Genomic DNA, 25,127 nt, shown 5'->3' with positions numbered 1-25,127 from the left:
ATATCAGAAACGCACAGTTTTCATGGTTATATTTTATTATTCTATGTTGGTACTCCGAACTTTCCGCCACGGCTTTATCTGTCGATTCATCTATTTGCCTTAAAGAAATCAGTTCTGCCAACCAACATTTTTCAATGCAAAAATCACTAAATTATATTTATGGAAATATTTCATTAATTTCGATGAAAATGCAATGAATTAGAGAAAATAATGTATAATACTCGTACAGAAGGCTCATTCTACCACTCGTTCATTCCATTTACGGTTTTCTACTGAAATAATCTACAATGATTATTTCTAAATTTTCTTAGGATTTAATTTCAATTACTTATGCTTTTTTGGATTTGAGCAAGAAATTAAATTTTTCTTGGATTGTTGTACCAAATATTAGACTTAATTTTTATTCGTAAGTAAAATATCATAATGGCGTCTAATTATGGTCTCATGAAATAGTCTTGTCAAATGCCATTCGGGCATGATTTTCCTGTGAAAAAATCGGAAAAACACGTTGCAAAGTATTATTTTAAAAAGAAGCATGAGTGCTGGTAGCAACAAAAACCCTTGTCTTCGACTCTGATTTTTGAATCTGCACGAATGTTTTTTGCAAAAAAAATATTACTTTGCATTGTGTTTTTTCGATTTTTTTCACAGGAAAATCATGCCCTAATGGTATTTGACAAGACTATTTCATGAGACAATAATTACTTGTTATCTACTGATTTATCTGCTGATAAACTAAAAGTTAATGTTTTTGGTTGAGTTTCGGGAAGTGAATTTTCGAGTGGGTAATGCATCATGTTGATGTGTTGAATTATTTTTGTGTATTCTGCACTGTATATTGTATATTATTTTTACCCTGTAATTGGGATATTCCTGTTGGGTAATAAAGAAATGTTATTATTATTATCAATGGTGCTGGTATCGTGATCAACATGAAATTTTCCACGAAACTTAAAATTATTATTTTCCATTCAAATGTAACATTTGTTCCATATTCATGCACCTCAACTGCGGCATTCGAAATCCGCATCATCAGCTAGTCGAAAATTACAGATATTATGACAGAATGGTAGAGCAATCTGATCGCAAAAGAAGCGCCAAAAAAGGTATAGGTACCAGTTATTTCTAGATTTGCGATACTAGGACAAAATGGAACTTTTTTAAATATATTTTATTTCAGATTTTATTCTTACAAATAGATTATAACAAGTAAAAATTATAAAAGTATCTTACATAAAATATTTATGAGCAGGAATATGTAAATCCTTCGTTTACTTATCACATGATGTTGAATTGCAACCCTGTTTTTTCAAAACCTTGTCTTCCCGCAAGTGTTCATATACAAATTAGATGACTTGTAAGAAGGTGGTGGTGATATGGATTGATTCCCTTTCCTATTCGATGGAATCTCATCATAAACAGGTTCTGTGGTTAGGGGTTCAAAAATTTCTGGTGGTTCTGGGATTGAAGCAGCTCTATAACTACCAGTTGACGGTGGGTGATCATAAGTATATTCTTTTTCATCTGTAATAATCGTTCAAATTTTACCACGCCAAAAATGACTAATTATTAATCTGAGTAGAGTAGTAGACTACAACAATAATATAACTTACCATTCGCCTTATTTTCTGGAAAATTCAAGCTGCATATCACGTGTGTTTGGATTGTTCTATGATCAGCTGTTACTTCTGAAGGTGCTTTGAATACAGGATTATCGAAGGTTGGAGGATCTGAAAACATAAAAAAATTCATTGACCCCGACGTGATTTGAACACGCAACCTTCTGATCTGGAGTCAGACGCGCTACCGTTGCGCCACGGAGTCAGTTGATGGAAGTGAGTAATAATTGTGTCATAAGGTGAATGTTATTTCAATATTTCGTTAAATTGTGATCTTCAAGGTTTTATTGTAGTTCAAATTATTTAGCCAATGAATAATTCACATATGAATTAATGACTTTTCCATTTTCACCAAACGGATGAATATACAGGGTGAGTCTTTGACTTGTGCATATAGTTTTTTCAAATTGAGAATATTTTTTCTCTAAGAGAGATTAGATTAGAATTTTATGCTTCATTAATAACATTGAGATTTCATAGCTATTTCTAGAAATACATCTTTATGCATTTTGTGGTTATGTTGTGATGTTTATGAATGAAGAATGGTGGATGCGATATACCTGGCAATGGAGTGTGAAATATACTGTGAGTATAAACAGAAACAGAATGACTTCCCCCATAGTTCTGATTATCGATTTTTATACTTGTAGTTTTCTTCCTCATCTTTCGTGTGAAATGGTGCACCAAAATTATTCCTGACAGAATAAGAACCAAAATGAACGATACCAAACCTACTATGGCCATGTGAGTGGTAACATTGTTTTTATTTGTAGAATAATCGAATTCTTCTGAAGCTCCTTCACCATTTTCTTCGTGACTATTTCTTCTTTCATATGCTCCTTTCATCAATATTTGGTTTTCTGTTGATTCAGCATTGTGGAGATCATTTCTGTAAATGAATTGAGTCCATTATTTGAATATATATATTGAGTCCGTTATTTGAATATATCTATAGTCTAGGAGTAATAACACACCGTGAAAATAAAGTCTTTATTATTATTATAATAATTTCTCAGCAAGTGCAAAGTGATGAATTTGTGGAAAACTATATTCACCTTATTTCAATGCTTTTCGTTGATGGTATTACATCATCGATGGGAAGAATTCCTTTTTTGGCAAAATTTAAGGATTCAACTGTTGTTGGATTATATTGAGTAGTAGTTTCGATGCTGGTTAGTATATTATTTATAATATTCAAATCCTGAAGTTCATTTTCTTCGATGACTTTATTAATGTTCTTCATTTTATTATTTTTCGCAGTGGTGGTTTTTGGATGTGGTTTGAATGTTGTTGGTGGAATTATTTCTTCTATTGTATCGATGTTGCTAGTGGAAAAGTCATAAACTTTACTAGTTGTTTCGGTAAGTTTTGTAATAGAATCTAATGCCTCGGAAGATATACTTTCATTTTTTTTCGGTGAATGGTAACCTTTATTTACTTGTGAATTATGCGTATTTACAGACAACATAGTATTGAACGGTACAGATTTAAGCATCTTTTGATTTCGATAGTTGGAATCATCAGCACTCTTTTGATGTTTATTATGGGATACTTCAATTTCATTTGGCGATTCTTCTGATATGTGAGTTTGTAATTCTTCTTTATTATGTCCTGTTTTATTTTCTTTCTTTACCTTTGTTTTTTGTAAACTATATTTTTCTTTGGATTCGAACTTTTCGTCGATTATTTCTTGAGATTGTTCTTCAGAACTGACTCTACCATTTTGTTCCAAGGATCCATCTTCACCTATGATTGCTACATTTTCTATCTTACGATCTATTTCCGCGCTCATTTCTGTTGTACTTTCCGCAGAATCTTCTGCACTGTTTATTAAGCCTCCATAATGATTTTTATGTTTAATTTTTATTGAAACTGTTGTGCTTGGCCAACTATCTTTTCGATTGACTTTTGGTATTACATTTTCGTCGATATGCACTTCTCTGCCTTCTGTTTCATTGTTATTATTTAGTTCCAAGTCAAATGCGTAGTACTTTTTCAAGGATGGTGTCGATCTATGCTTATTCAACGAGAGTGTTAAGTTCACAATATCATCTGTCATATAGTGAATTGCACGTGTTGACTGATGTTCTTGTTGCCGTGGTGGTTTTGTCAAGCATTCTCCTGTTTCAGGACTGCAGAGATCTCTTTCACCACAGCTGCACCTGTAGTTGCAATCTTTGCCGTAGAATCCTTCGAGACATGGGACTTCACATCTGGAAAAATTTCAAAGTGATTTATAACTACTTTTCACTTATCTCCAAAACTAGGAATATGAAGAGAAAGTTTAATACAGTAAGGACGTTTCATGTCGTTTATTTTTTAGTTGGTGAATTAAGAGCGCATAGGTAGGCAAGTCGAATCCATTTCATTTATTAAACATTAACAGTAGGTAAACTGAGTCTATATCTGTCATCAATGGAACAATTATTGATCTTTGAAGCGTATCATCGTTATAGAGTGGCTACTATGTGAATGATGGTATTACAGATATTATAAAATGAATAACGTGTTCCTGGAGATTTCTCTCGTAGCCAGGATGTGAGTATAACAAGGTGCAAAAATTGGACATTTATCTTGAAAGTGTAACATATTGTAATAAACTAACTGACAAAGAAACTGCAACAACCAGAAGGAGACGTTTAAATTTTAATTTTTTTTGTTGGTAAAACATAAATGAATGATTAAATTTGGAGAAAAAAATCGTGAAGGTTTTTTCATGTAAACCATTATTGTTACTTAAATATTGTAGTCGTTTTTTGCAAGTTATTTAAATTTTAACAAACCAGCTATTCGAGGAGATTCAAAGTCAATGTTTAGTAGTTATTTTAAAAAAGCCTAGAGCACGTGTACGCGGAATTTATCGCCAGCTAAGTAAATTTGAAAGAGGCCGAATTATTGGTCTACAGGAGTCGGACTTGTCATTTTGAGAAATTGCTTAACGTACGAACAGAAATCCAATTAATGTTATGAGATGTTGTCAAGCGCGGATTCAATAAATAAATAAATGAGTTCGGTGCCTTCAGAATAGGAATACCCCAAAAAGAAAATGTAGTAATTTCATAATAATTATCGAAATAATTCTTATGATGATTTTCAAAGTTGCGATTTTGAAGATTTAGTAATAATTTGTTTATACCTTGTTCCAAACCATCCTGTTGGACAGTCACAGCTTCCAGTTCTTGGGTTGCAAACACCATGCTCGCATAAACATTCTTGCTGGCAATTTAATCCCCAACGCATAGGTTGGCAAACTGAAAAAGTAATGTTGAATTCACTAGATAATTCATTATTCTCTGAGTTTTAACTGTTGAATGACTGAAACATATTATTACCGCTTTCAGGATGAGTATTTTTATTGCACTACGAGTACGTATATGTGCGAGGTTATTATTTTCGCTTATCTACCCGCTTTGTCAGCGTCCCCTTGCTTTGCCATCTGTGATTTTTGCATTCGTCATCGGTATACACTTACCAAGTGTTTTCGGTTTTTTGTATCATTTTCGTCACAAAATTTCAATACTGCAGTTATCGAAGAACTGAACTCAGTTATTCGCATCGAATTTCTTTTTTCTAAATTCGAAATTGTATAGCGCTCTGTTCAGAGAAGAAAAGTCATTAAAACTATTTGGGTCGTTTCTACCAAATTGATTTGTGTTCCACTTATTATGTGAAATACTCGATCAAAACACAAGGTGATACAAAAAGAAATACCTAGAGGGACCGGACGCCGCTAATAAGGTACTGTTATGAAAGAGTCTTCACTTACAACATCGTCGTTAAATTAGATTCGACTTGTAAACAATTATTTATCTGTTGAATTTTCATCATTTGGATTAGGAAAAATAGCCTCGTATTTTTCACGAATTGGTTCGATTGATTCCAATTTTTTTATTTTGAAATTGGTTGATGAATGATGTAGGTATACATATGAAATCTTTCTCATTGGGTAATTCTTCGATCCCTGGTCTTTCTGAGAAGGAATATTCAACTGATTGGACGAAATGTTGAAATGGATATTGATAGATGTTTCCTACTAGCAAGCCAGCAGATCTATCTTGTTGGTAAATCTCCGTTATTGATGAAGTCCTAATATAAACACGAAACGTTCTCTTATTTCGAATTGGTTGCCTGATTTTTATGGTCATAACTCTATGAATTGAACTCCATTGCAGTTGGTAGATGGCAAATTTTTCCATTCGATTCTCGAAGACACATTTTTTCTTCTTATTCAAATAACTTCAAAGTCGGATTGAATTGAGGAAGATTTAAATCTGAACTGGCTGGAAAAATGATTTTTTTTGCTGAAATTTGAAATTTCATCTCACTGTGCATTTGTATGAGGTACTTTCCGATGTAGGTATTGATTTGATTCTTTCACGGAGTCTTTTAGACGATTGTAAATAACATGTATCTTTTTCGAGATCTAATTAAACGAAGAGTTGAAAACGACCCATTGCTATGAATTTTCTTGATTAAGCAGCAATGTCACTTCACGATTTCTTACCTTCCCAGTCGATATGTTTTGAACATAATCATTAGTTATATAATTTCCTAACACTTTCCCAATGTTTTCATCTGTTATTCCAATCTTCCTTTTGTCCAAATATGAACACAGACAATTTTAGACATGAAACAGTGAAATTAAATGAGTACCTTGAGAGCTCTCATCTGAAAGTTCAATATTATTTTTACAATAGGTATTATTCTCCAGAAGCGGGATGGTTTGATAATCGATAAAAGGTACTTGATTCTCATTAAGGGCTGCTCATTAACAAATTCAGATTGAATTTCTTCTGATATTGTGATCTCAATATCAAATTTTGTTCGTGATAAAAGACTTAAACGAGAACTGAAGTAACTAAATCATCGATACCAAATTTTCGTTATATTATTCATTCGTCATTATTTTTCATAACAAACTTTTGAATTGAATTTTTTTGTTGTGATTTCGTATTTATTCAATTCAAAAATGTATTAAATTTTTCTCGTGTAGTGCAATAACACTTCGTTAATAACCTTTAGTTTCTGAGGATGGCAACATCGATATCAAAACGATTACCTATAAAGATTATGTTTTTTAGAGTACATTATTTTGAATAGGTACATTATTTTATTTTTATGTCATAATCTAAAATTTTGAATTTGTTTTAGTTGTATCTAGTTATGCCAACAAAACTTGATTTGAGATATCTGATGTGTTCACTGGACATATACTATCTTACAAAGAAACTGCAACACCTAGAAGCAGCTATTTGAATTCAAATTTTTTTTTGGTAAAACATAGATAGTATAGCAAGGAGTAAATGATTGAAATCGAAAATGTCTTTGACGACAATGTTTACTCATATCTATAATGTGGGAAAAAGAGGTTTGATAACGAAATTTGAACCAAATTACTCGAAATTTTTTTTTTATTACCAATTCGAATGTTCTTATCTTATACTGAGTGTTCCTGAATTTGAGAGATTCCTTGGATAATTCTAAAAATCAAATGACACATAAACATGAGCTCGCAAACACTTTGTTTTCCAGATACAGGGTGTTTCTTGTAGTCCTATTTTTTTGTGATGCTCAACCAGTTAATCGAATCTTTATTAATCTTCACTACATAGTTGGTAAAGGAGTACCAAAACTTATAATCAATTTATTTATCGCAGCTACCTAACTGGATCTTCATAATAATTTGGATTTTCCTGAGAATTACTATACAGAGCTGTTTGAATTTTTTCATCGAAATTGATTGCAGATACGAAAATAACTACAAAAAACCAAAAAGTTTAGTACTGAATCAGAGTTTCTTCTAAATTTTTTTAAACTATCAGTGGTTAAAAAAAAAAATTCTGCAGGAAAGAAGCGGACACCCTTCCAGAAAAATTTATCCTGTAAATTTGCATTCAAAATTAGAATATTACATGATGAAAACTTTTAATTAAAATATCTGAGCCTATTCAAGTTAAATATCTTGTGAAGGGAAGGTGTTATGAGAGAAAAAACTTGAACTGTATTTCAAAAATAAGTCATGCGGACTCATGTTATAGGACTTTTTCCTTGAAATGGTCCAAAAAAACTGTGATTTTCATTTGTACCTCCAATTTGAAACACCCTGTAGATATAGTCAATTTAAAACTGATGTATTCACAAATAAATTACAATTTGAATGAAACACAATATATTGTACAACACAGCCCAGCGAATTACTCACTTCATCAGTTCTTTGATAACTATACATATTGAAATTTTGTAACGAGAATGATACAAAAACCAAAAAAAAAACGGGTGAGTGTATACTGATGACGAATACAAAAATCCCAGATGCAATTAAGGGACGATGCCGAGAAAGCGGATAGATAAAGGAAAATAATAAACCTCGGACAAAGACGAGCTCGTAGTGCAATAAAAGTACTCATCTTGAAAGCGATAATAAACTCATAAACCGTAAAGGGGTTCGATTTTTTACTGAGGAAGTAAAATGATTATCATTGGTTCATTTTATGGGGAAATTTTCGTTCTTCGTCTTTTGCGAGATTTCTGAAATTTTATATTTTGAAAATCTTGAGGGGGCAATTACCCAAAGTACCCCACCCCCATTTCTACGCCCTTGAGTATGTATTCTTTGTACAGTGCATCCCATTTTGGGTGAGACAGCCAGGTTTCTAGTTTGTTATTTAAGATAGAGCCTTGCGGTTTTCACGTTCCGATCCTACTTTTTCGTGAAACTCAAGTTGGTCTAATTAGATTTTGCATAACTGTTTCCCTTCAAGAGATACAGGGTGATTTTGGAAATTGATACTTTTCGGACCCCTCCTTTATCTCCGAAGTTATTAGAAATAATGCTGAGGTAAAAACTACGTCTGAATCAGAATTCTGCGTAGAATCCAGTGGCGTACGCAATATTTTTTTTCGGGGTATGGTTTTGAAGATTCAACACAAACCTATATTTTTTTTAATGGAACACCATGTATATCATTACTACGTTGAATTCGTTATTTTTTTCCCTTCAAAATGATGTATGATACTATGTAGGTAAGATGTTCAGAAATGTTAAAAAAACAATAAAACATCAAATAATGATGTTTTTTTGTCAATGGGCAATGGATTTCCCATATAAAAAAAGAATCAATAATAATAACAATAATTCTTAGCGATGACAGCTAGATCAGATTGGATTTTTTCCCTCCAATCCTACTTGATAAAACAATGCTCCCAAATGCATAGTAGCCATAATAACAACAAGGATGTTTGTATCATCAATGACCTACTACTTTTAAAAATCGAAAGTAATAATCCTTTTATTGAAACATAGAAAATTCATGGCCAATTAAAAAAAATCATCATTATTTGATGTTTTAGTGTTTTTTCTAACATTTCTGAACATCCTACCTACATAGTATCATACATCATTTTGAAGGGAAAAAATAACGAATTCAACGAAGTAATAATATATAGGGTGTTCCATTAAAAAAATATAGGTTTGTGTTGAATCTTCAAAACCATACCCCGAAAAAAAAATTGAGTACGCCACTGGATTCTACGCAGAATTCTGATTCAGACGTAGTTTTTACCTCAGCATTATTTTTAATAACTTCGGAGATAAAGGAGGGGTCCGAAAAGTATCAATCTCCAAAATCACCCTGTATCTCTTGAACGGAAACAGTTATGCAAAATCTGATTAGACCAACTTGAGTTTCACGAAAAAGTAGGACAGGAACGTGAAAACCACAAGGCTCTATCTTAAATAACAAGCGAGAAACCTGGCTGTCTCACCCAAAATGGGATGCACTGTACATATTTTGATACTAACCATCAGCACAGTCGTCTCCACGGAAACCCGGATTACAAAGACATTTTCCATCCTTTCCACAGGTTCCCTCGTAACATTTCTTGCACTGCACGCATGCATCTCTTCTTGAATTCAGCGAGAATCCAGGGCAACATTTTCTCACATGTTTGATCTGCGTTTTTATCTGTGGAATATAGAGACAATCGATAAAACATAATTCGAAATACGGTCTCACAACTTGCATCCTCGTCGAGAAGGCGTTTCGATTGCAGATCACTTAGAATTTCCTTATGGTCAATATATGCATATTACGGCGGAAAAATGCATTGTTCATGTAGATTGTAATCTATTACAAACTTCGGATTTCCAATATCACGACTGGTAATATTGTATGGATAGATTTCGTCAGAAGTGGTTTGGATTCTGTGGCCGAGTATGGAAATGGTATATGTAGTAAAATTTATGGATTTGTTGTGGAATTGGATCGAACTACCGTGAGAAGAAGGAACATTTGCGTTGGCATGATTTGGTTTAGGTTGGACTCAGAGGTAAAAAATACGATAACTTACGACAAAAAAAAATTACACATTTTCAGGATATGTTTGGATTTGAATTGGTTGATGTGCCAAATCCGCCCAAAGGGCCGATGATATAGCCATCTAAGAAATTGTTTTCCCAATAACTGAAAAGTGTCGATGCCATCGAATTGAAACTCAGTAGTTAGTTGTGGAATATCAACAAAAAGGCTTATGCAATATTCCGTAAGTATCGTTTCACACGAATGTTAAGAGGCTTTTCCAATAATAGGTTTCATTTAGATATTATACTAGGCATAAAACTTTGCTTCGCCGTTTTTTTCCGAAATTCGAAGATTTTTTGTAAAAAACTTGTTATACATTTATGATTCAAAGTATTGTCCATCGCTGGCCACTACTTTCTCCCATCTTTCGCTCAGCGTATGAATCCTGCGTTAAAAAAACTAGTCATCTTTTGAAGCAATCCACGAATCGATTCAATTTTTTACTTCTTCATAAAAAGTGCTGGTCACTGGTCAGCCAGGTCGTATGCCGTTGATCGAAACAAGTGATAGTCCGAGGGAGCAAAGCCTGGAGAATACGGCGGGTTGGCTAGGACTTCCCATTTCAACGTTTCCAAGTATGTCTTGACCATATTCGTAATATGTGGTCAAGCATTGTCATGCTGTAAAATCATTTTATCATGTCTCTCGTTGTATTGCGGCCGTTTGTCTTTCAATGCTCGGATCAAACACATTAATAGCGTTCGATAACGATCGACTGTGATTGTTTCAGTCGGTTTTAACAACTCATAACACACTAGGCCGAGCTGGTCGCCCCAAATATTGAGCATTATCTTGGAACCGTGAATATTCGGTTTGGCCGTCAACGTGGAAGCATGGCGGGGATATCCCATGATTTTCTGCTTTTGCTATAATCGCAATGAACCCATTTTTCGTCTCCCCTCATGATGTGCGGTGCTTAAGTCCCTTTCTGCCTCCAATTCTGCATCTTCGAAAACCTTTTCTCTTCCACCGCAATGCTGGTCTTTGACGTCAAAATCACCATTTTTGAAGCGTTGAAACCACTCTCGGAAAGTTCTTTCACTAATAGCGGCCTCACCATAGGTATTCGAGAGCATTCGATGAGCTTCAGCAGCAGATTTCTTCATATTAAATCAGAAAATTAAAGCCTCCCGCAAATGACGGGAATTTGGCTCCTAAGCCGACCTGTTTAATTGGCATTTAGAATGAGATGGCCTTGCAACAATCATTAGGTATTAGATTCTCTTAGCCCCAAATAGGACAATTTTGCATTAACATAGCTTCCGAGATGAAAGAGTTTAGTTTTTAAAGTCTAATTGAAGGACATCCTTGAATTTGATCACGAATTGGTTATCAGTGAATCCATCCTCATCGCTTGAGACCATTTCTGGTTAAAAACTCGAAAAAACAGAGATTGTGACGAAATTATATAGCGATATGTTCTATATTCTCAAATTTCCATAAACAATCCAAATACTTTCTCTCGAAAATTAGGATAATGATAGTTAATGCAATCTCGCATGCATACATTTCCACTTATTCCATATGACATAATACAATAAATCAGCAATTCGACCTTCATTCTTTAGCTGTAGATGTCTATGTCTTAATTTGATTGGAAATAAGTAATTTACTTAATGCATAGAAATGAACTTTTTTAAAACACGTATTATGCTTGACTTTGAGGATTTCAGATTTAGTAGCAACATTTATAGTTATTTTAGCGATGCTTTCGCTCATTATTCATGATTATTAGACCGCAACCAATATGCAGTATCGAATTACACAATTAGAATATTTCTATTTTATATTTGTTGGGTAGGTATATCTACACACATGAATATACACATCTTTGGAGTCGCTACTATAATATAAAAAAATGGAACTCTGATTCCCATATAGGATATCATATAATGTAGATCCATCGTCCATAGACAATTTTCTTATATTATTGGAGTTGCTTCGTTTCTGAGATATGAAATTAATAAGAGAAGACGGTATTTATAAAGTATCATAAATATTCTTGGACCGATTTGGTTGAAATTTGGTACGATTATTTCATGTGATAAGATGCTTATTCCGCCTTGAACATTTTGCCTTTTGTGTTTTCTTTATATCAAACTTCGTTTTCGAGAAAAATCTCATTTTGTAAACTAATCAACTAACTGATAAAAATAAAAGTAAAATAAACAATAAAAAATAAAAAAAAAAAGACGAGGTGGTTTCATTAAAGTCAACCCTGAACTTCCCAACAATGTGTGTTTCGTTATGTAACGAAGTATTTTCGGTTGCATAGACAACTTACATCAGCTTCATTTCCAATAGATCCTAATACTGCAACGCTTGGTTATTACAATTGAATAAATGAGTAGTCAGTTTAAAGCATCAATATTATCTTATTTTAGAGGCAGAATCAGTCATTATAAAGGTTAAAATGTTTTGGTGTAAGGCGAAAGGAAATATAATTTTATTATTATTATTAGGTTAGGAAATATCCTCTGTTTCAGTTTCTCTAGCTGTGTGTTGGAATACGTTACAATAATTTCATCTAATAAATCCTTAACTGCACGTTAATCTATTTCATATTCTGTGACCAATCAGATGTACGCTTTTTCATTACAGCTGATGCTTGAATATCGAGGTCGCATAAATCAAAATGGCTATGAGATCTCATTATTCAATTTCCGTTTTTGTTAATTGAATTGAGTTCTGAAGATCTATTATGTGAAAAATGGATTCATAAACGGAATATGATTTCAACTACTGAATCCACTGGCAGTTGTAAGTAAAGGTTTTTCCAATAAAAGGTTTCATTTTGATATTAACAAAAAAGAATGATGGATGTTTATTTCATTGTGAAGAAGAAGGAATGCCAAGAACCAGGGACGTCGCCAGACATTTTAGCGCCTCGGCAAAATAAAATTTCGCCGCCCTGCTTTACCTTATTTATTGCATTTTCTTCAAAGGTTCTTCTGTTTTTCTTTTCAGACATCTTCTCAATTTCATAAGAAATCGTATTTTTCAACTTAAAATCACCTTGTCAAATTTCTTAAAGTTGCAAAAAGTCTTGTTTCATTAACTGACTTTGCGCCCCTATAATTTGGCGCCCCGGCAAAATGTCCGGTATGCCGCTGCTGGCGTAGCCCTGCCAAGAACGACATCAGCCAAATGACCGCCAAGGCTACTGTTGTAGCATCATATTCTTTTTATGGAATTTTTCAATTCGCACATTTACGGCTGCATATCCTCGATAACTTGAATCGATTGTCCATCATTGGCATAGACCTCCCAAGAAAATGTCTAAACGTGTTAAATCACAAGATCTCGGTGGGTAATTGTGATCAGTTCTTTGTGAAATAACAAATCCAGGAAAATTTTCTTGCAATATTGAGATTGTTTTATTGTTTGCTGAAATTTCCGTACCGTATATTTTTTAAAAATATATCTCGTTTCAGTCGTGTTCATAACGAAACATTGCTTTAGCAAGACCCAATACTTTTGAAATCTGTAATTTTCACATAACATATAATCAGTCTGAGCTGAGCAATCTCTAAAATCTACTGAACCATCGGTACATACTTACAACAACATGAGGGACCTTCATCTCCTTCAAGGTATAAAATGAACATCTTGGAGGGAACCCCATGCACCATTTGTAATTTCTCACTGTAACATTCTTCATATAAAACTCCGTAACATTCAATGGGTATCTGGAACATATGTTCATCCAATTAGAGAGATGATGGCGCAAGCTTTATTAGTGCGAGTATATGTTGAATCTATTGGTGTTGCTTGATGCGTTTCTCGGTTTCCTGTTGAATTAATTGAGTGGCTGTACTAGGTGTGGGTGTTTTAGTACTTAAGCTTCTGGCCGCACAGTTTTCATATACATATACATATTAACGACCGACATTAAAGAATACTCCCATGGTGTATGTGTGTGTCTAATGTCGAAACAGATTTTTTTTTACTGATATTCAGGTATTTGAGCTCTCACTTCGCTCTTAGTAATATATACAGGGTGGGCCTACATTGAGGCCAAGGATTTTGAGAGGTTGTGCCTACTTCGACGAAAAGTAAGAAGGGCCTTTTATATATTTTACAGCGATCGTTTTAGAACTTATTGCTTTGAGATTTCTTCACATGTCTGTAATTATGAGCCGGGAATGGTCTTAAACGATAAGGATTGTCATGCTGTATCCGTTCTCAAATCTCATATCTACGAAAAATGCACATAATTCTCTCTTTTGGTATAATGCAGAACAACAGGTATCGCCTTCTGAATTTTTAAATATGTCATACATGCACCAAACACTATATAAAATATTGTTCTCTGTCAAAAATACAAATGTGTAAATTAATTTTAGGCTATTTTGGGAACGAATTTATTCCTAAAACTTGTAGATAACCACCGTACTCCTAATTGATATGGCTTCTATTGACATGTTCTTTTCAAAACTCTAATGACCCTTTCAAGGATTTTTTTTCACTCGATAAGACATCAGAGATGATTTGCGGTTATTATACCAGTTGATTCTCGCATATGAGTTCAAAATACATATGATTGGATGAGTCATTGGCTAAGCATATTTATTTGGAAAGAGCTTATTGAGAAAGCTATAAATAATAAATTCGGATGAATACAATATATTTACTATTTAGTGTTTCATTGAATAGATGAGCCTAGTTCAATTATTGGTTTCAGGCTCTATCTTTAAATTGATCAAGACACTTTCCTATCGTAATACAATAAAATCTAGTTCAGGATCAATTTATTCATCATACTGCTAACAGTGCTAACCTTGTTGAAATCATGATGAGTTATTGAAAATCATCAAGCTGACACATATTGTACTCATCCAGAAATCAATTTTAGTCTTGGAAAATTTCGTAATTACTGTAATATACAGGGTGTTTTTTTAATCTCTGGTACGAAAAGTTATTCGTTAGTTAAAAAAAGAGTTTATATGAACAAATGTCCGGAGTTGCAGTTTCTGCCATACACAGTGCTATTTATAATTCATATTTTCATTAATATACAGGGTTAGAACTATTTAGAAGGGCACTACAGGGATATCGAAAACCGTTAGAGATACAGGGTTGCTTAAATTACAAAAAGTTGCTTCATTTAGGGATTAGTGTGTTGGTGTTAACAGATCCAAAATATCTCCAATAGTTCCCGAGATATCTCGGAAAAATGAAAATCGAGATTTTCTTTTTTTTTTTTGTATAACTTATTTGTTTCTGGAGAAAACTTCACGAAATTCGGTTTGTAGTCATTATCCAATTTAGAGATTCTAATGGTGTCTTCAGATTTTTTCTGTTCTCCATTGTTTCAGAAAGGCGATAGTCAATTTTTTTTTTCTTATGGACTTCTTAGTATTCCTTATGAGGTGAAAAAGAGAAACATTACGAATTCAACAATGTATCACACTCTACAAAAATATCGAGTCTAGTAAGCAAATTTGAAGAGTTGTTATGTGAAACCATCACTTGACTTTCGCGCCTCTGAAACAATGGAGAACAGAAAAAATCTGAAGGCACCATTAGTGTCTTTTTATTATATTTTTATTGGATAATGGCTACAAACCAAATTTCGTGAAGTTATCAGGTGTGTGAATAAGTCTTTCCCGTTTTTTTTCAAATTTTGAGCCTTTATTGTGAAAAAATCGTTACAAATGAATTATTGAAAGTATTGGCCATCGCTAGCTACAACTTTTCCCCATCTTTCTGGCAACATACGAATCCCGTTGCGAAAAAATTCGACCGGTTTGGCCTCTATCCAGTCATCCACCCATTTTTTGGCTTCCTCGTAGGAATGGAAGTGCTGGTCAGCCAGGCCATGCGTCATCGATCTGAAGAGATGGTAATCAGACGGAGCAATGTCTGGACTATAAGGCGGGTGGGGTAGGACTTCCCATTTGAGCGTTTCTAAGTATGTTTTCAACGGCTGTGCAACATGTGGGCGAGCATTGTCATGTTGCAAAATAACTTTGTCGTGCCTGTCGGAGTATTGTGGCCGTTTTTCTCGAAGTGCGCGGCTCAAACGCATCAATTGTCGTCGATAGACCTCGCCTGTGATCCTTTCATTCGGTTTCAGAAGCTCATAGTAAACCACACCTAGCGGTCCCATCATATACAGAGCATGAGCTTGGCGCCATGAATATTTGGCTTGGCCGTCGATGATGATGCATGGCCGGGTAGTCCCCATGATTTTCTTCGCTTCGGTTTATCGTAACGGATCCACTTTTTATCGCCAGTCACGATACGATGCAGAAAACCCTTTCTTTTATGTCGCTGAAGCAGCTGTTCGCAAGTGAAAAAACGCCGTTCGACGTCTCTCAGCTTCAGTTCGTACGGCACCCAATTTCCTTGCTTTTGGATCATTCCCATGGCTTTCAAACGCTTGGAAATGGTTGTTCGGTCAACTCCCAATGCTTCAGCATGTTCTTCTTGCGTTTGACACGAATCTTCATCAAGCAAAGTCGCCAATTTTTGATCTTCAAAGATTTGCGGCCGCCCGGAACGTTCCTTGTCTTCCACGTCGAAATCGCCACTTTTGAAGCGTCGAAACCATCCGCGAACACTTGAATCATCGACACAACCTTTTCCATAAGCTTCCCGAAGCAACCAATGCGCCTCGGCAGCAGATTTCTTCAAATTGAACCAATAAAGTGAAACTTCCCGCAAATGACGTCGACTCGGCTCAAATTTCGACATTTTCACGATTTCAAAAATTTATGATGCGAAAAAATTTCAACTAATGTGTTAGTGTGGAATTTTTGACAGATGAATAAGCTTTGATTATGACATATGTAACCATTAAATACTCGCACAGTATTGGTGGCGCCATCTCTTACAAAAAACGGGAAAGACTTATTCACACACCTGATATCTCCAGAAAAAAATTCAATGAGTTATACAGAAAAAAAAAAAAATCTCGATTTTCAGTTTTTTCGAGATATCTCGGGAACCAATGGAGATATTTCGGATCTGTTCACACCAACACAGTCATCTCTAAATAACACAACTTCTTTGTAATATAAGCCACCCTGTAGTGGCCCTCTAAATATTTCTAACCCTGTAAATACCTAAAAATTTAGTGTGGTCACTTAGCTGCATAGTTTCCGATCCATTTCATATAACTCAATGAAGTATTAATTTAATCCTTCCTGCATTTTTTGTAAGGTGAAGGTCTTGCACGTCTCTATAAACTTGTGATGATTCCATTTCAGAGCATTTACACAATATGTTTACGAGGATACGAGGAATACAAATGCGGCCATATTTTGCAAGACACCTGAAAGATGATCCGAGGAAGATAATACGTGAAAATTTTAACGACGAAATACCAGACGATTGACTTCCGTGTTCGGCCTAGTTCATAAAGAGGACCAACAGGCTCAAGGTCAAACCATAAGAAAATAATTGGCGTTCTCCTATTACAAAATCGATCTAGAGTAATGTGAGATCTAACTAGATCGTACTCGTAAGTAGTGAATTTCGAATAGACAATTGCACAAGAGTATTTATTTGCTTCTCTTTCACTTATTATAAACCGACTTACACTCATGGGATGTAAACGAGCACTTTTACTTTCGTTTAACATGCTGACCATGCCGTGGTTTATGTGTTAGTGTGTTTGGCAATCGGAGTAGCTGCAACTGGTAACTTTCCGGTTCCCTTTGTGTACAGAACTGATTAGGTGTTGTTCTCCTGAAGTTTGAATATCTTAACTCTTCATTTAGGATCTATCGAATATAAATCGTCAAAAGTCTTGGTCTAGGTTTCTCAAGAAATAAATATTCCATATTCTGAAAATTAGATGAATAATTTTCCTCTATTTCAACTGCAATATATTTGATAGAAAATCTTTTTTTTTTACTTTAAGTTTTGTACAGGATAAGACAAAACAGGAAAAATGAGAAAAAATCTAAAAATTTATCGATTATTTATTTTTGATTAATTAACCCAAAACTGAATCCTAATTCGATAGTCCGTATTACCACCTCTTCTTTCAATCAACTGTCCAATACGCCTAGGCATCCCACGAATCAAGTCATTAATGAAATCTTCAGGTATATCTTTCCATTCTTCCTGAAGGGCTAAACTCAATTCTTGAAAAGTTGAAGGTGGGTTTGGGAGATTGGATAATGCTCTCCCTAAGTAATCCCATACGTGATCGATTGGATTCATGTCTGGTGAGTTTGCTGGCCAATTCATTCTCTGGATATTATTCTCTGTAAGAATGTTTTGAACCCTTCGTGTGCGGTGTGGTGGGGCGTTATCATACTGATAAGTGGAATTATCCCCAAATTCGTTGCTCAGAGGAACAATTATTGGTTCAATGATATTTCCTACGTAGATGGCGCCAGTCGTTGTTCGTTCAACGATAATAAGAGGGGTACGGTGACCGAACATTATACCCTCCCAGCATATTATTGATCTGCCTTGAAAGGGTACAACTTCCCGGGTGAAATTGAGTCGCTCTAGTCTGCCTGGACCTCTCCAAAACCTTTCTCGTCGATTATTACTTTGTAAACTGAATGGTGAGTCGTCCGAAAAAAGTATATTGCGCCATTGTGGTATAAGCCAGTCTTGGTGGTGTTCTACCCATTGCCGACGGGTAGCTATGTGTCCAGGTGATAGCCGAGGTACTCTTAAAAGTCTTCTTGCCCTCAAATTTGAGGAATGCAACCGTCTTCTTATGGTACTGGTGGAGACAACCCGCCTATAGGTCCTCAAAAAATGACTTCGAAGGGCTGTTACACATACTGTTCGATTTCTTTCAGTAAAATTTGCGATATAATGGTGTTCCCTTGCAGATGTTACTCTGGGTAACGGTCTCTGGGCGACGCTGCCTGTTTCCAGGAAAAGGGCCACTATACGCCTATGAAGTCCGTGGAATATTCAAACGCTGCGCAATTTGGTGATTCAATATAAAATTTCACACTAAGCTTGAAATTATCATTCAATATTTATATGCAAATTTTCATTTCGATCGAATTCATAGTTTTGAAATTATCAGAAAACAAAAATTCAATCGCCATTTTTACAGAACCTCTGTTCGTAAGTCTTTCGTAGATCCTTCCGTTCTAAAGTTATCGTGTTTACGGACGGACAGAATAAAATTTGAGGACGGATTCGTTATCAGTGCGACGAACTTTATCTTTTGATGCCATTCCTGGCTCAAAATTCCAAAATTACAGACATTGTGACGAAATTGTAGAGCGCTCTAAAAAGAAATTGAAACATTCATTTGCTTTCTATCAATATTTATCGTATCTATCTATGCATGGATTGACACAATTGAATTTGAACATTAATTCTTCTTCAGTAAGTGTATCTCAATTTGATGCAGTCAAAATTTGGAAGACACAAAGAAAATGATCTCCAAGTTTACAACATGGATAATTATTTCCTTATATATCTCAGAATACTTGGACACGTATAAAAAATTCATGAAATAATTGCCAAGATGAGGAATTTGAACCCGAGTTTTAGCAATCCGAATTCTAAAAATTCAAGTGAAAATTTACGTAGGCAGATGTGAACACTTAAATGGAGGTTATGTTAGGTTAGGTCAGCTCTGATCATTTTACATAATTCGAAAACGTAAAAATTTTCGTGAACATTCAAATAAAAATATTATCACTTCAAAGTATCTCGTAATGAACCAATGTATGGGTGAGCATTATCGTATAACCCATCGAATATCTATAGGCTAAATACGTTCAAGGAAGTGAAAAGACTACGCAATCAGTACTAGCACATCAGAAGGCTATCTAAATAGAAGCTATAATAAAAATTATGTGAATTAACCAATCGAATTCTCAAGATCTAGATTGAATGATTTGCATGTTCCCACCAACATAATACAGATACGAAAGCTGATGTGATTGACGATAAACAATTTGCAAGTTTAATTATTTGAATCGAGGCTCAAGTGCATGTTGTAATGGTAAGTTGAACGAAAGCCAAGGACACTTACAATTAGCACAAGTAAATGTCCATTTTGGTCGATCGGTATTTTTCGTCCTTTCTGAATTGGAGAATAAACAGTAATATTAACCTGAATATGTATCACCCCAGGGAGAATGGAACCTGTATGATTTATTGCTGAAAAACAATGTGATATTCTCTCATGTTGGGCAAGATTCCAAACAAAATTACTCTACATTATACTACTGAAAAACTTCCATTCCATTCCAAATTTTAAGAAATATACTTTTCTCGATATTTTTCATATACAGGGAGTTATCAAATAGGAGCTATAGTTTTTCTGCTGTGAATCTTTGTAGGAAGCAATAGAGATCTTTCATGTATGGGAAAGTTCTCCACTTATAAAAATGAGGAAAAAATATTGTTTTTACACGACCATATTCGTTTGCCCAGTTTATGGTGAATCACCCTTTATATACCGCCAGTTCATGATAAAATCGCAACACACTTGAGATGAACTGAGAAATTGAAACACTCAACAAACTAAATCAAAGAAAAGGACAGCTAGGAATTTTGGAAGTATCTGATTTGTAAGAACTTTTCAGTGTTTCATTTCGCTTAAAAAATTCATTCATAAAAATAAGTCAATGTAGAACATCTTAGATGCAACATATCACTTACCGTTCTTCAGTTTCGCAAATGTTTTCTCCACTAAGGTCACATGACACTACAGTCAATGTTAATCCAAATAACCATATTCTTATTAACATTACTGTGATGCAGTATTTTCAACTGAAAGAAAAAAAATTATTAATACAAATTATCCGAGAAGTACAGTTGGTTTTGTGGTAATATTTCAATATTTTAGTCAACTATTTCCTCTTAACCTCTGGCGATTGGTACAGTGAGGAGATATCAATTATACTGAGAAGTGGCGATGGGACACAGTAACAAAGCCTACACAGGAGAACTGGAACTTCTAACTCGTATAAGGTCTAAACTTCTGAGAATTCTCACAGAGGGCTAGAAGAGTATAGATAGAAGACACATAAGCATTTCAACGGCTTATTTTCGAAATTCTAACCTCTGAATCAAAATAGATATTTCATTGCTGAGATTATCAATGATTCGTTTTGGTGGTATAAAATACTAGAAATTATAAGTAAGCTACAAATAACCAAACTACAAAATTTGAAGTCAAATTCCATATTGCGAATGGATTCGAAAACCATTTTTGTTGATTTGAAGCAGATTCTTTTGACCTTCATCGATTGCAATGTTTTCGAATTTTATTTTACTGATTCAACACTTTAAGTTTCTTTGCAGGTATATATTTCAGTTCATTCATGATGAGAAATCAGTTCAATGATTTATTTGATTGAAATCAAATCATGGTATTTGCTCGCAATGAAGGATTTCACAAAAAAAAATTAGATAAGCACTGACATCGATTGGGCTCTTGAACGGTCGTTAATTCATTCATTAATTTCCCTACTGCGCCCTTGGAGACCACATAAGTGTTTGTAGGATTATATGAGATATGATTTATTAAGATTGTTTTGTGTTGCTGAATGAAATTTTTATGAGATTATCAAAATTCGAACCTAATCTGAAAATTTCTAAATTTCCTGGTTTGTCTATCCGAGATTTACAGTGTTTACGGTCGAATAAAAAGAATTGAATTTGACGACGGATTCGTCATCAATAAGTCTAACCTTATCGTTTAAGACCATCCTCAGCTAAAAATTCGAAAACATTATAGTGCCGAAATAATATATCGCCCTGTTCGGGGAACGAGCACTAAAAATGGCATGCTTTCATTTGGGTGATATTTTTGGACATTTCTAGACGATGACTCCTTTTTTCATGAATGAAACAACACCATGAGACAATTATTATATGGGATTTAATGATAATAGCATCGAGGAAGTGGGTAGTAACTATAACTTATATGCCAGATTATAAACTTTAAACACCAATTACATACAATTGTCAACCTTTCCACTGGCATGGTACTGGACCTGAATGTTAACGATCTGGTGTATATTTAGCCTGGCTATTCGATAACGTAGAATATAATAGTTTTCTATAGTTTTCTTATTGAAATTGCCATTGACCACTTTTTTTGTTTTCATGGGTCGATATCAGTATATCCGTCGAAAACTATAGAATCTAGGCAGTTATGACAAAATTGTTCTAAACCGTAAATATTCATGTCGATTGAATTGATTCATTTCTGGCGATTTTTACAAGGTTTGCTTTGAATTATAGACAGAGTTTTTCGTGACTGAAGATGCATTTTCAAATTTTTAGAAGAAGAGACTATAGAAGAACAATCGAACGTATTGCCTTTTGAAGGAAATATTCGATATATTGGACAAAAAATGCAACAAGTAATGCTCAGCAAAATCGTAAGTTGGTAAGGATAGATAATAAAATGTGCAAGTTAGAAAAAGACTATTTTCTTTGACTAATATAGATTTATCCTTATGAGTTCTTCCGCATTGTTGTCATCAGTCGACTCGATGAAAACAACCAAAATTATGGTATCAACTTTCAGTCGTAGGTAATGCTGAAAAAGAACAATGTTGTCCCAGAAAGACCATATTTGTGAGATAAGGCTAGATTTGTTTTTTCCTGTTTTCTAGATTATTAATACTTCATTTTGAGAAATAACGATAAAATTTCAAGGGATAATTTTTTTCTTGTTTATTATTAGAAATAATTAACCAAAAATTAGAAGGACACTGACGTAAACTCGAAAAGGAAACAACAAAACTGAAATTTGTTCAAGTTTCATTCAAGTTGGGAGGGAGTGGTAGATAGATTTGTTGAAAACTCTACTTTATACTCAAGATTAAGTCAACAATTTTCATTTTTTCTCATAAATAATTCGAAAGAATCATTGTCGAGAATGATAAGACAAGTAAAAAGATTTCTTAGTTCAAACGCCAATGTCTCGTTGATGAAAAACTAATTAGTAGTTTCCACAACCAGAACTGAGGCATATTTTACCTCTACCTCCAACACAAAGAGCAATTACAAAAACGTAATATCAAAAAAAGGAATAGTTTCTATAACAACAGGGTTCAATGTTATTTTACAAAGGGAATAACATCAAAAGTACTTAGTGGACTCAAAACAGTGGTTATTAGTCAATTTTCTAATCAACGAAAAAATGCCGGATCAACATAGAAATTAATCTCCAGGGATTTTCGCCACTTACCAAGCAATCTATCATAAGATGTCAATTTCCTGCACAAATCAAGTTATGTTATTACTAACAGTCACAGCATGGATGCACGACCACAAACACATTTCAAACTGGATGAGACGGTATCTTCAATGGTTTTGTCGGCTACTCTAATTCCATTTAGGCAGTAGTTGTTCTATCATTGTACATGATTAACAATATTAACATACGCTTTAATGTTCAAGACAGATCACCGATCAGTGGCGGGGTACGACGCAATTCTTTCACTTATGATGTGACAACATCATCTTCATTAACAGCTAATTAGGTAACTAGAGCGAAGTTTGTTTAATCTTTGCGTGTTACATCTTCTTATATTGATGGAGAAGTTCATGGGTGCTTGTTTTTGGTGAATTAGATTGTGGCGAATGTTACCAAGTCATTCAATAGGTTGTTTCAAAAATAAATATTTCAGCTTTTGGCGAAGTTTTTTTCGTTATTGAAGACAATGATCTGGAATCTAGAGACTTGGGCCTGACGCGTTGAAGTCTTCGCCAGTGTCAGATCACTTTTTTTTCTGTTAGGATACCAAACTTCAAAAGATGCATGTTATAACTTCAGAGCATAAAGTTTTCGATCGAGATATTGAAGAATAAGTGACACTACATAGGCCTAAAAAGAATGCTCCAGCGAAAGAAATTTGCCTCTAATGAAGAAGTGATTGCCGAAGTTCAAGTCTATTTCGAAAGCAAAGACGAATGTTTCTACAGAAAAGTTATTTTAAATGGAGCGTTAGAATATATGCATCACGGTTGAAGGTTACTATATGTTGTCGGATAATATCATCATCATCATCATCATCAATCAGCCCTTTGCATCCACTGCTGGATATAGGCCTCCCTCATTTCATTAATCGCAGAGGCTTCAAAGCCTGTACGCGATAAAGTCCAATTTTTGAGAAAATATGAGTTTTTACTGGTTAGGTCCGGTACTTATTAAGTGAAGTATTATAAGACGAAGGCTCAGTTTTCCTTATCGATTGGAAATAAGCGATAAAAAGAACTATCAATTCATATTTGAAATTTTATGCAATTAATTTTAATAGATTCATTTTTGCATATAAGTATAGTATTTAAATATTGGTCAAGAAGCTTCCAGAAAATAACAGGCTATTAATAATGATTTCATAATGCTATGTTTAACATCAGTGGATCTTTTATCTATTTAATTCGATGAATATTATAATATTCTGCTACTACAAGTTCTTTGTGAACGTCCTGAAAAGAGGATAGCTTGAGGGTGAATAGATTATCTTCTTTGATAGATTCTTTAATTATATAGGACCTTATTCGTCTTATTTCTATATAGACATAGTTTTATGTAACATCGAAAAAGTGAAAATGTGTGTCAGCTATTTTTAACCTGGATTTCTAGCGTAATAATCATCCTGTAGACTTTTTTTTATCCTTCAGATGGGATAAATGAAGAGAGGAAAAGGAAATGACGATCAAGACTAATGTGAGGAAAGAAAAGATATATTAATATGGTAGTAAGTGAAAAATGAGAATAAATGAGAAAATTAACAACCATTATTCATTCATCTGAAAATTCTGGTAAATTTGTTTCTGTATTTTATCGGTCATTATATTTTCTAGGGACACTTACCTATACAAAGGATATTCAAAAGAGGTAGAATTAATAGAAACCATAGAACCAATTTACCAAAAAATGTCTGTATGAAATATATACAAAACGATGAAGTTAAAAAAAAGCAAATAAGGTGTTGTTTAAAATGACTGAAAATAACGTAGTTCGATATTCTATGAATTATTCGTCTTATCGTTACATTTTACATGGAAATATCAAACATGTCAAAAATGAATTATTTTGAGATTAAGCTCTTTCATTATAAAGGAGGATTAGATTGTTTTGAAAATCCCCAATAAGTGAATAACAAATAACTCTCTTTTTTCGATTAATGAATGAGACGTCAGTTTCACATGTGACATCAAATCATATTCTTCAATATAATCA

The 25,127-nt window shown here is 34.1% G+C and overlaps 1 protein-coding gene, 1 long non-coding RNA gene and 1 other non-coding gene across 3 annotated transcripts; 1 reads left to right on the top strand and 2 right to left on the bottom strand.

The window, feature by feature from the left end:
- Nucleotides 1-1,153: 1,153 nt before the first annotated feature.
- LOC123677027 (laminin subunit gamma-1-like) lies at nt 1,154-23,329 on the bottom strand. Its single transcript, XM_045613432.1, has 9 exons — nt 23,127-23,329; nt 20,582-20,692; nt 13,542-13,668; nt 9,421-9,583; nt 4,756-4,870; nt 2,675-3,832; nt 2,180-2,508; nt 1,614-1,730; nt 1,154-1,524 (listed from the first exon to the last, which is right to left on the bottom strand). The coding sequence occupies exons 2-9, from the start codon at nt 20,668-20,670 to the stop codon at nt 1,310-1,312; spliced, it is 2,313 nt and encodes a 770-aa protein (XP_045469388.1). The 5' UTR covers nt 20,671-20,692; nt 23,127-23,329; the 3' UTR covers nt 1,154-1,309.
- Trnaw-cca lies at nt 1,753-1,824 on the bottom strand. The gene has a single exon. It is a non-coding gene; the product is annotated as a tRNA-Trp (tRNA).
- Nucleotides 1,808-4,112, top strand: LOC123677029. The gene is made up of 3 exons (XR_006747037.1): nt 1,808-1,858; nt 1,913-1,991; nt 3,750-4,112. It is a non-coding gene; the product is annotated as an uncharacterized LOC123677029 (long non-coding RNA).
- Nucleotides 23,330-25,127: the final 1,798 nt, after the last annotated feature.

The sequence above is a fragment of the Harmonia axyridis genome, chromosome 3 (genome assembly GCF_914767665.1).
Source record: "Harmonia axyridis chromosome 3, icHarAxyr1.1, whole genome shotgun sequence".
In the NCBI taxonomy this organism is placed as follows: Eukaryota; Metazoa; Arthropoda; class Insecta; order Coleoptera; family Coccinellidae; genus Harmonia; species Harmonia axyridis.
Note: the sequence above shows the minus strand (reverse complement) of the source record. Positions and strands in the feature narration are given on the sequence as shown.